A 12,330-nucleotide genomic window follows, 5' to 3' on the forward strand; every position below is an offset into this window, starting at 1 on the left:
GGACGGAAGCCGTTTGCGATTGCGTTTGCGTTAATCCTATGCGTTTAGCCGTTTTCGTCCTCGTGGGGACTCAGACACATGTTTTGTATATCTGAGACCTATAATATATTGATGCAAAACAGTATAATAGGGGACCTTTAATATTAAAGGGGACCTATCATGCAAAATGCACCTTTGTACGTCTTTTATACATGAACATGTGTCCCCGGTGTGTCAGGGAACTCACCAAGTGTCAGCAAACACAACCCTCTCTCTTTTCCTCCATTCCCACATCTCTAAAAGCGCTCTGGAACGGATCTGATACAGACTGATACCGATTTGAAAATAGTCTGAGGTCAGTGACGAGGAGCTCCGCCTATATGGCCAACTCTCCACCAATCAGGGGAATGAGAGGTTGCCGTGGCATGGTAACAGCATGGTAACATGACGCTGTAACTCGCCCCCTCCTTTGCAGGGGGCGTGGTCAGCTGCAGCGCATGCAGAGACAGGGTGGAGGAGAGGAAAGAGAGCCAAATGAGGCATGGCTAAAATGCATGATCTGTTTGGTATTTTGAAAAAGAAAATGTATAAATATACCTTATATAGGTATGGATCTACAATATATTATTCAATATAGCATGATAGGTATCCTTTAAGTATTACATTGAAATACTCAGTTAAAGTACCTCAAAGTTGTACTTAAGTACATTACTTGAGCAAATGCACTTCATTACATACCACCACCGTCTGTAACTGTCCAAGTCTGTTCACGTGTTCTTTTCCATGAACAAGTCTTGTAACACTGTCACAGCCATACTGTCTTTGTATGCGTGTTTATTTCAGACTTCTTTCTGCTGACATGATACCTTCATCAGATAGCAACAGCTATCTCTATCAAGCCATCTCCATAGCAGACCACAGAATGTCCAAATTGACCAATCATAATCAAATATTGAACGAACTATGTCCTCCTCCCGAAGTGCTTTTTCTGAGCTCCAGGGTCTTTGTTCAATTGATATGCCTAATTTGTTATAAAGAGGTGATACGTTTTGAAGATAGCGTTGTCATATAGACATTAAAAAAGCAAGATAACTGTTGTTGTCTTACCCCTTGTTTGGAGGTCTCTAGCCATGCACATGATGTGTGTAAATATGCCCAGGTGTTGAGATATCCCTATGATTGCTTCTGCTAACCCTGCACATTAGCCCTCAACAACCTTGCCCCCCCCCTACCTCTGTGACCTCATCCAACGACACACCCCCACCCGTCGCCTCAGGTCTGCTGAAGCTAACCTACTGCAGCCCATCAGGACAAAGCTCCGGACCTGGGGTGACAGGGCCTTCACTGCAGCCTCCCCCCCCACACTCTGGAGCCCCCTCCCCAGCCACGTCAGATCCGCCAACACTCTCACATCATTCAAACAGTCCCTCAAAACTCACCTTTTCACTCTTGCCTTCAACTCCTAATCCACTAACCCCTTGCCCTGATTCCTCCTAGCTTAGCACTTTCTACTTTTGTTGTTATTTTGTTTTACTTGCTTGTAAGCGCTTTGAGCACCAGCAGAAGCGCTTTATAAATGTAATGTATTATTATTATTATTATTAGAGGTGAAAGGAAATTCACAGTCTTCAAAGACACCTGCAGTAAAAAGGGACATACATGATTCCAGAGATTACTTTTCACATCTTGTTTTGAAATGTAATGTTCCAATGCTTAAACCTTATTCCATTCACTTGCATTGCATTGGTCCTGCCAGCATATCTTTCAGAGCAAGGTATCTCCCAAGCTGGGCAAACACACCTCGACATACCTCCAGGGGGGAGGCATGATGTTTTGTTTTCTGAACAACCCTTTAAAGGACGTGCTTCTGTTCCTCTCTTAGAACTGGTGGTGCTTCAGGTTAATTCAACCGAGCCAGAAAACCAAACAGGTAAAAGCATGTACAGCTACAGTTTAAGAAAAAAAAAAATGCATGCAGCTTGATTGTTATACCTCAACCTGTCGTGTTCTTTTCATTTGCAGGCTTATGTGGCAATGCACATTGTGACAATAACTGGATTTGTGAAAACACTAGCTCGGGAATCTACATCTGCACATGTGCTCCAGGCTTCTACGGGGACGAGTGTGAAGGTACTGAGCTCTCTGCAGCGGCTGGGCAGGTAGCAGCAGAGGTATTCAAGAGGAGCTGTGCGAACCCACAGGAATTTGGAGCTGTGCCCTGGAAGAGGCTGCTGTGATGATGATGGGTTATTGTAATTATCAAAACTGACACAGCCTCGCCCAGTTTACTACGGGAACCAGTCGCTTGATGTTGTGAATAATTGTTTTATAGCGCATTTTATTAGTTTAGCAACAAGAGGAAGTGCTTTGTCTAGACCTGAAAAGGCCTCATTATGAGTCAAAGCTGCTCTTTGGTATTCAGGTCCTTTCTTCACATTGAGCTGCTGAAGTATGCATGCTTCCACACCGCTACGGGCTTCTCTGAAAGGTAGCCATTGCCCCACACTATAGTTCGAAGCACAGCTGTTACTTGCATAACTATGGGGCAATTTAAACACACAATATGTAAAAAACTATCATCAACAGCAGCTGATGCTTTACACCTTCCTTTAAGAAATGCATGTAAGGACATGTTATTAAGTGTGATACCTAGTGAGCCTAAGTGAGCTAATTCAGGCTCCCACTACGAGTGAGTGTCGACCCTCTGATAGCAGTGGATGCAACACTTTATTTTTGTCTCCCACCAAAAGCTCTTAAAAGTATTTGAGCTATTGCAAATGCGTGATTCTTCTCACCATTGAGCTGAAACAACCATCAGTGCTTATATAGGCTCTAAATCTCCCAAATACTTTCCTGCCTGGCTCACAGTGGAAAAAGGAGCACGATCCTCCACGGAAGAGAAAGTAGCGGGACTCAGAAGTGCCCAATCAGGCTCTCAGATCAAAGGGCCGGGCCGCACAGGTGGCCCATGAAAGTGGCTCTTGTAAATGAACAATCCATGAATGGCCCTCAGGGCCATACATTTTTGGTCACAAAATATGCTCCATATCATCAGAAAGATAATACCCTCCACCGAGCTACCGGGACTTCAAAGGTTTAGCTGTGATACGGCCTCGGCTTTGATCCACTGTTGCAATTAGGAAGTCGAGGAAAACAAAAACATTCTACAATGTGTACAGAGCGGATGTGCAGCGTGTTGACTGGTAGTCTTCTGCTGCAGTGGACTTTGTTGGAAAGAGATTAGGCAAAGAGAAATAACAGCAAATCAATACATGCTTTACAGTACAGCAGATGGAAGCTGTTAGCATGTGGAACACATATTGAACTTTATACCTTTTGCCTATATTTAGACTTTCCAACACTGAAAAATGTACATAGTTGAAGTAGTTGCTTTCAAGTAGCTGGAGCAAACGTTCCACACACTCACACACTGTCTCTCTTCCTGTGTCTGCAGAGGAATGTCTGTGCCAGAATGGGGGTGTGTGTGTGGATATCAATGGGACGTGTGAATGCCCGTCAGGCTACACAGGACTCTACTGTCAGTTTGGTGAGTATGATACCTATCATTATATCAGCTTTCTCACACACAGCGGTGTATTCGGGCTTTTTCTTTATCTAGGAGAAAAGGCAGAAAATAAATATGAATACTTCGAAGATTAATGTTGTATTCAAAGATATGAAAATTCTTATATTCTCTAAGATTAAAATGAAATCCCAGATATATAGATATATTGAGAATTAAGGGATAAAAACTTAAATATTACTAACAAAAACTATTTTAAATAAAAGTACATTTCATGTTTTTTTCTTCAAAGAACCACATCACTTTGATCAGTCTCATCTCATCCCACTTTGCAGATAGAAGCCATATGCTTACTTGACAAAAAGATTTCCACTAAAATGTCAGAGTTTCTTTGAAATGTTTTCTCTGAAAAAGTGAGTCGCTGTTCAGAAATGAGAAATGGTGAAGCTGTCATTCACAATGCCTTCCTCCCAGAAGTAACTCAGACGCCGTGCAGCCACAGCAGGACGTGTCCTGATGGAGGTCCCTGCTTGGAGTACGGAGGAGCCTACCTGTGCACATGTCAGACCAGTGCAGCAGAGCTGGATCATAAGGACTTCTACCCCTATGGTAAGAGCCTTAGGCACCTATGTGTCACTGCATTAGCAGCTGCTTTCACACTTTCAGTTTACTATGTTTACATCATTCATGCTGTTGCTAAGTGCTATGAGGACATTTTGTATTTGATCCAGACAGCAAATGACAATTCTTTATTCCATCAAAGTTACATGCTTGAAAAAAAGTGGTTTTAACATTTCCCAGTGCAATGGAACACAGTCAAGTCTCGTTATGTTTTTCAGTACAGCCCCGATCGGTCTGTGACTCCTCCCCGTGTCTGAATGGAGGATACTGCTACGAGCGGGACGGAGGCTACACCTGCGAGTGCAAATACGGATACTGGGGGAAGCACTGTGAGAAAGGTAGCATCACTGATAAAACCACATGATCTGATGACTTGCCTTTATCAAGACATTACTCAAACCCAGCTTTACCCAGAGGTAGGAGACGTACAAAGAAACTTAAGTAAATTACTTAAGTAAAGGTAGAAGTGCCAGAGTGTAGGAAAACAAGTACATTTACTGCATTCAAAATGTTACTCAAGTTACAGTACAAAGGTATTCGCGAGATATACTTTAATTGCCAAAAGTAAAAGTAGTCATTGTTTGATTGGTCCATTTCAGAATAATATATATGATATGTTTTATAATAATTGATCATGAAAGTGTTCTCAAAGCTGGTGAAGGTGCAGCTAGTCTGAAGTACTTTGTAGACTGCAGGGTAGCTGGTGGATTCACTCCAGGTGGAACTACAGTTATTTAAGTGTTGATTATATTTCTAATTATTAATCGAAATGTGCAAAGTAACTAAAGGTACTTAACAAACGTAGTGGGGTAAAAGTACCAAGTCGGAAAACATGTAAGTACTTGAGTAAAGTACAAGTACCTCAACATTTTTAATTACAGTACTCAATAATTGTACTTAGTTACTTTACTGGTTTTAATGCATGAGGGAAAATGTCATTACCCACAATGCTTCTTGAAATACTACAATGATCAATCCCACTTGACTGCTGAGCTATTGTCCTGTATTTTCACTTGAATTGCAATCTCCTCCAACAGATTCATTTTGAGTGATTCAAAGCTAGAAGTGTTTCTGCTTCAAGCTTCCCGTTTCTCTCCCCTGTCTCTTTCCAGTCCGACTCAATACCTGTGCTTCTGCTCCCTGCCGCAACGGAGGCTCCTGCAAGGAGGACGCAGGCAGCTACAGATGTGTGTGTCCTTACAGATTCACTGGCAAACATTGTGAAGTGGGTGAGTGCCACCCTCAAGTAACAATAACACATGTGGTAGTCAATACAAACAAAAGAGTCTAGCAAAGTTGTGCCAAAGCGGTTTAGGTTGAAATGCACGGCAAGCCGTCGAACCTCCAGGCAGCAGCAGGCGATCATACAAGAGAGTGAGACACAAGGTACACATCTGAGAGGAGAGGGGTTTCATGAAGCATCCTATTTCAAGGTCACCTTGGTAACATCACAACATGTGACTATGTTTAGTCAGGAGTTGGCCAGGTCTCATAATCAAACGTACAGTTGATCCAGAATGCTTCATGGTGTGCACTGTGAACACTAAGCTAGCAAGGCCTCCTATACTATAACAGAACAGTCATTATATTAGTGTTGTTGCACCTGTTATGCAAAATGCACTTGTTGATATCTTTTGTTGTGGTCGAGGACCTCATGATTTGACCTCAAGCGCTTTATGAGGCCCTGAAGCAGCTGCTCCATTAGGTGCATCCAATGCCCACATTGATGCCACCAAGTAACACAATGCAAATAGATCTAGATTTCATACATCTTAAATCATGAATATATACACAACAAAAGGTTTACAAATATCCAACCTTCACATTGCTTTTTTAAATCAACACTCCTCTGCACACTTGCTAAAAAGCATGTGTGTGGACATCTCAGTTCATTTGGAGGCTGCGCGAGTACGGCCCAAAGTGTGTGAGCACATCTCACTGTGAACGATTTCATCACCACAAGTTCTGTGATATGATGACCGCTGCACGCACGCGCACACACACACACACACACACACACACACACACACACACACACACACACACACACACACACACACACACACACACACACACACACACACACACACACACACACACACACACACACACACACACACACACACACACACCGCTGCAGACTCTTTACACGGAGGACAGAGACACACGCTCACTAAGCCGAACAACTCTCTCCGGACACAGAGATCTGCTACTTGAGAGTAACGACGTGGACCTTACATATAGTAGAGCCTGGTCCTATGGACAGCCCGGCCCAACCCAACACCTGGCTGTAATGTCTGGTAACGCACGTAGGGCTGCTTTGCGAATTACAATGATTAATAATAACTCTTTCTCATTGCATGTTTCCTTGCAGGGAAGCCAGACCCCTGCGCCTCCAGCCCCTGCCTGAATGGGGGGACGTGTTTCCACTACATAGGAAAGTACAAATGTGAATGCACTGAACCCTTTGGTGGCAGGCACTGTGAAGTGAACAGGAGCTCCGTGCAGACCAGCGCAGGTGAGCAGACTGTGTGCACCACTTGGTAACGCCCACATCGCACTGATGCTGAAGTGTGTACTTGGTTATTTATATAGCCCAATATCACACATGTTACATTTGTCTCAGTGGTCTTCACAGTGTGTACAGAATATCAGTATGACAATACGACACCCTCTGTCCTTCGACCCTCACAAGTATGTACTTGGTTATTGGTGGGTTGGGTACACAGATACTGCTTTTCCTTTTGCAGATACTTTGAGCAGTGTTGCTGCTCTAGAGACCTCACATTTACAGATATAGAACGGCTGCGTAATCTATATAAAGTGCGGCCTGATGATTCATGTCTGCGCGCTCTCACTGCATGCCGACATTCTTTTAGGAGGACAGAAACAGAGAGCCTGCATGCAGAACAACTCTGTTGCTGCTAGTGTGCATTGGGAGCTCCTTTAAGCGTGCGCTTGTGTCACTATGCAGCCATTGGTCATTATCAACGTGTGTGTCTTGGTTTCAGAGCTGGGCTGTGGGCTGCCTCCACCGGCGAAGCATGCAGAGGTTCAGTTCTCCTCAACCACCCCGGGCTCCATGGCCGTGTACATGTGCCACTCAGGCTTCACCTCCGTGCCCAGAGCCACCCAGAGCATCTGTGGTGTTCAGGGAGACTGGAGCCAGCCCCCCATCTGTGAGGGTCTGTAACACACACCCACACATGGATACACACACTGAACAAAACACATCATTAAAGGATCCCTGACAGTCTGAATAAAGAAGATTCCAGTTATACGTTTTGTTTACAAATCTAAGGGATCATGTCATTTTGTTTACATTTGAAGCATCTAATAAGGTTTTGAATAAAGCTTCAATAACTGTCGTGACAATATCTAATCTGTTTTGTTAATATAAATACATTTTTACTAATCCAATATTACATGATATCAGATACAAATAATAATAATGTTGTTGTTTATGGCTAAATTACAACAAGCAATAAATAAATAAGATTTTTTTTTTTTATTCAAGCTTTTTGGACATTTGACTTTTAAACTTGTTTTGTTGTTATTAGAAATATTATATTTACACAAGCTGGAAACAATCCTACTGAGCCACCACTGAAGTCTAATTCTAGAAATATATATATGAATACTTTTGTATATTATAAATATAGTATGATACTAATCATATTAGTGTAACCTTAACTATATTTGAAACTGTAGAAATAAGTGGTTTAAACTGTTTGGTTTAATACTGATTTCCCATCCTCACAGAGATCAATGAGTGCCTCTCACAGCCTTGTCTTAACGGCGGTACATGTGGGAACCAGGTGGGCTCCTACCAGTGTGAGTGTGCTGAGGGCTTCAGTGGAAACCGCTGTCAGACAGGTACAGCCTGATCAAAGGCTTCTGATATGTAATACAGCTGCACATTTACATGATATAGTTACCTTGTCTGTGTGTGTCATCTCCCTGAAGATATAAATGAATGCCTGTCGGGGCCCTGCGAGCACGGGGGGACGTGTGAAGACCAGCCTGGCTCCTACCTGTGTCACTGTTCTCAAGGCTTCAAAGGCCACAACTGTGAAATAGGTAAAGTGTTCCTTTAAGATGTTGCTATGGGAGGATTACTGAACGGCCCTCAGGGCACAGATCCCCAAATGTCAGGTTCCCTCCTGCATGTACCACCAAAAGACACGTACCCACCAGGAAGAGACCACAAAGAAACATAAAAGACTACAAAGAGATGCAAAGCCGCTACAGAGAGACCACAAAGAGACACAAGACGACTTCAAAAAGGGGCTTATATAACCATAGACAAGAAGAATACTAAAACGATGACAAACAGACACACAACAACCACAGAGACAAAAACACATCGAGTAGTGATGAGTAAAGACCACAAAGAAACGCATATCAACATAAAAAAGAGTCAACACCTATAAAGGCTGTGACTTGCTTATCGTAGGACATGTGGTGGGGCCTCTGCCCGTCTGTGCCCAGGGGCCCGTTGTCTCCTCTCGTAGAGCTTCTATATACTAACATACACACAGCAATAAAACTCTAGTGTAACCATCTGTGTGCAGAGCAGCACGGGTGTGAGTCCAATCCCTGTCTGAATGGAGGCGTGTGCCGCGGGTACAGACGGAATTATTTGTGTGTGTGCAAAGACGGCTTCTTTGGAGACCAGTGCCAGATGTGTAAGTGTCTTGCACGGCCCTGCACTGATTTCATGATGTGAGAAGCTCATGTACATTGACTGCAGTTATCACATGACCTGTCTGTGTTGTACGTAATGCTTGTCTTTGGCACCCCCAAGTGGAGAACCCATGTGTACTGCAACCGTGTGGAAACCGTGGCCTCTGCAGGAGTGACAAGAGAGGGAACTACAACTGTGTGTGCAGAGTGGGACACACGGGCAAAGACTGTGAGAAAGGTCAGAAAGAGTCACACAGAAGTGCTCCAGTTTATGTGTCACCCTAGCATCTTCCCTATTGCAAAGTGCAAAGGCCTTATTGCCATATGCACAGCGACAGTGTACGTGTGGCCATGAGAAGTCCCAGGCTCCTCCAACAAGGCAACACACACAGTATATGACATCAAAAGAATCCACAATAGGGCATGCAGAAACAGAGTAGAGATAAAGTAGTGCAAGAGAATGTCGTGCAAGTGATGCAGAAGAAGTTAACTACATGCAATGTCAAATAGAATAAGATGAGCTAAAAATAGAATGTTAAATGAAATGCTGTGCAGTGAAATTAAATAAAATGCTTATGTAATATAAACACTTGACAAGTATGTAATGATTGAATGTATGAATTTGACATGGAAGGTTGCCACTGTTCCCAGACCTGCTGCCTCCCTCTGGTCTCCATGTGCTGCGCGTGGAGGAGAACGAGGTGGAGCTACGCTGGGACCAGCCCGAGCCGGAGCACAGCCTGATCAGCGGCTTCGTGGTCACGTATGCTCCGCTGGGTTGGAGCAATCCAAAAACAGACACGCTGGAGAGGCAGCAGTCGTCCCACATCATGAGAGGCCTCCTGCCCGGCCTGCTGTACAACATCTCCACCTTCTCCGTCAAGCGCAACACCAACAGCAACGACAACAGCCAACCAGCCACGGCTCTGATACGCACCAGTGAGCACACTCTTCTTCCTGTGTAGTGAGAGAAGCATCTGGAGTGTTTCTCTGAGTACTCCCATGAGGCCAGCAGATCCATTCAAGATGTCTGATCTAAATGCTTTTCACCTTTCCTGCATGTTTTATCTACAGGTAACAAGGGGGTTCGATGGGGGATAACCTTCAATGTGCCCCTTGTTTTGTCAGGTTAAAATAAATAATATAAATGTATGATTTTTACTTTTTGTCATCTTTGAAAATGGCACATGTGCTTTTGTTTTTCAGGATAATATAGTGAGAATAATTTGAGAGTTTTGTTGTTAAACGAATTTCGGCCACAATAAGCTGATGTTCTACTCTCTTAAAGGTGTTGACCCTTCTCTTTGTCTGTTTACATGTTTCACGGGCAAGAAATACATTTATTAAACACTCTTGGAAAGGTTATCCAGGCAACACCTTATTGTTGAAGTCATAACACAGGAGAAAACAAGTTTTCATCAGACTTCATTCCAGGGCTTCCATACATTGGGTTGCCCGTCTGCATACCTGTGTGCATTTCCCATGTTAAGTGTGTGTGTTTGTGTGCTAGGACCCCCGCGGGTGGAGCAGCTGCAGGTGGGGAACGTGTCCTCCTCACAGGTGTGGCTGAGCTGGCTGGTGCAGGCTGCTCGTCACGCAGCAGTCAGCAGGGTGCTGGTGTCTCTGCGGCCTGCTGACGGCAGCCAGGCTCGAACCACTGTGCTCAACTCCAGCAGCACGGAGCACTCCTTCAGGTCAGCCCTGCACCGTGCTGCAACATTTTACATTTTGTACATTTACTCAAGTACTGTACTCAAGTACTATTTTGAGGTACTTGTACTTTACTTGAGAATATCCATTTTATGCTACTTTGTACTTCTACTCTACTCTACGAGGTAAATATTGTACTTTTACTCCACTGCATTTACTTAGCAACTAACGGAATAATGATAAACAATCTAACCAAGTGTTAAATTAGACTTTAGTTCCACCTGGAGTAAATCCACCAGCTACCCTGCAGTCTACAAAGTACTTCAGACTAGCTGCACCTTCACCAGCTTTGAGAACACTTTCATGATCAATCATTATAAAACATATCATATATATTATTCTGAAATGGACCAATCAGCACAACGACTACTTTTACTGTCGCTACTTTCACTATATTTTGATGATAATACTTTCCTACTTTCACTTGAGGAACATTTTGAATGCAGGACTTTTACTGTAACAGAGTATTCCTACACTCTGGTACTTCTACTTTTAATCAAGTACAAGACCTGAGTACTTCTACTTTTACTCAAGTACGAGATCTGAGTACTTCTACTTTTACTCAAGTACATGATCTGAGTACTTCTACTTTTACTTAAATACAATATTGTATGACTTCTTCCACCTCTGAAAACAACACTGATGTCCTGTTGTATTTCACTGCACAGACCTGCAGCATCCGACTTGTCCACTGAACAGAGCTGTTCAAGGTCTGCACTTTGAACGGAGTAATACGCCTTTGAACCACCAGGGTGCCTTAACCGTGTGAGGCTCCTCACAGTGTGTTGAGAATGATGAGAATCAGAATCAGAACACCTTCATTCGTCCCACAGGGGACATTTACAATGTTACAGCAAAGTGAAGAGCCAAACATAGCAACATATTAATTAGGAGGCATGCATGAAGATGAAAACAGGAATTATTACACACATTTACAAAAATAATGATAGGCAATAGACTTTTATTTTTTTATAAGTATAGTATGTATAACGTAGTGTGATAGCAAGCAGGTACGCTTAGTTCAAGTGGAAGTATACTGTATATATTATGAGGTAATATAAGGTATCCTGCATTGTTTGCCATGGTGCTATTGTGTGTGTGTCCCTCTGTTTCCAGTGCATTACTCCCTGGTCAGATGTACACGGTGGATGTGTTGACTCAAAGTGGAATCAGACCGGATGAATTTCCCTCCACCAGCCACTCAGCTGGACCCCTGCAGTTCTGGACACGTAGGTTACATATCATCATTCAAACGCTATTACAATAAGAATAACAACACAGCTGGTCGTTAGATCACTGCTCATTTAAAAATACAACACACATGTCAGCACATCAGCACAGAGCGTAGACATTAGAGAAGCCGAAGACAGCCAGTCTAAATGACTTTGACAGTGACCAATCAGCATGAGGACAGGCGGGTTCATTTTTCATTGATAGACTGATAGTTTAATGTGTTGTTGCCTAATAACAACACACCTTGCTATCTGTTGTAAGTTTCAACCCTGACATCAAATTATTGCATCATTACTATTAAAAAATAATAGTCATCTGTATTAAAGTATTGTATTACATTATCTTAGATCTAGTACTTGAGTAAAAGTAGAAGTACCAGAGTGTAGGAATACTCTGTTACAGTAAAAGTCCTGCATTCAAAATGTTCCTCAAGTAAAAGTAGGAAAGTATTATCATCAGAATATAGTGAAAGACAGTAAAAGTCATCATTGTGCAGATTGGTCCATTTCAGAATAATATATCTGATATGTTTTATAATGATTGATCATGAAAGTGTTCTCAAAGCTGGTGAAGGTGCA

General features: G+C 43.0%; 1 protein-coding gene across 4 annotated transcripts in view; it reads left to right on the forward strand.

Annotated features, from left to right (window-relative positions):
- Positions 1–12,330, forward strand: part of sned1 (sushi, nidogen and EGF-like domains 1) — a 50,493-nt gene that overhangs the window by 16,332 nt on the left and 21,831 nt on the right. For 2 of the 4 annotated variants that reach the window (XM_034080542.2, XM_034080546.1), the window contains 15 exons: positions 1,862–1,909; positions 2,002–2,109; positions 3,434–3,526; positions 3,977–4,111; positions 4,342–4,461; positions 5,236–5,352; positions 6,498–6,641; positions 7,135–7,308; positions 7,886–7,999; positions 8,090–8,203; positions 8,698–8,811; positions 8,931–9,047; positions 9,461–9,748; positions 10,320–10,503; positions 11,636–11,748. In XM_034080542.2, coding sequence (XP_033936433.1) covers positions 1,862–1,909; positions 2,002–2,109; positions 3,434–3,526; positions 3,977–4,111; positions 4,342–4,461; positions 5,236–5,352; positions 6,498–6,641; positions 7,135–7,308; positions 7,886–7,999; positions 8,090–8,203; positions 8,698–8,811; positions 8,931–9,047; positions 9,461–9,748; positions 10,320–10,503; positions 11,636–11,748 — 1,983 coding nt within the window. The remainder of the gene's footprint in view (positions 1–1,861; positions 1,910–2,001; positions 2,110–3,433; positions 3,527–3,976; positions 4,112–4,341; positions 4,462–5,235; positions 5,353–6,497; positions 6,642–7,134; positions 7,309–7,885; positions 8,000–8,089; positions 8,204–8,697; positions 8,812–8,930; positions 9,048–9,460; positions 9,749–10,319; positions 10,504–11,635; positions 11,749–12,330) is intronic. The other 2 variants (XM_034080545.1, XM_034080543.1) reach the window with 2 other exon arrangements.

Source organism: Pseudochaenichthys georgianus, chromosome 4, assembly GCF_902827115.2.
Source record: "Pseudochaenichthys georgianus chromosome 4, fPseGeo1.2, whole genome shotgun sequence".
Classification (NCBI taxonomy): domain Eukaryota; kingdom Metazoa; phylum Chordata; class Actinopteri; order Perciformes; family Channichthyidae; genus Pseudochaenichthys; species Pseudochaenichthys georgianus.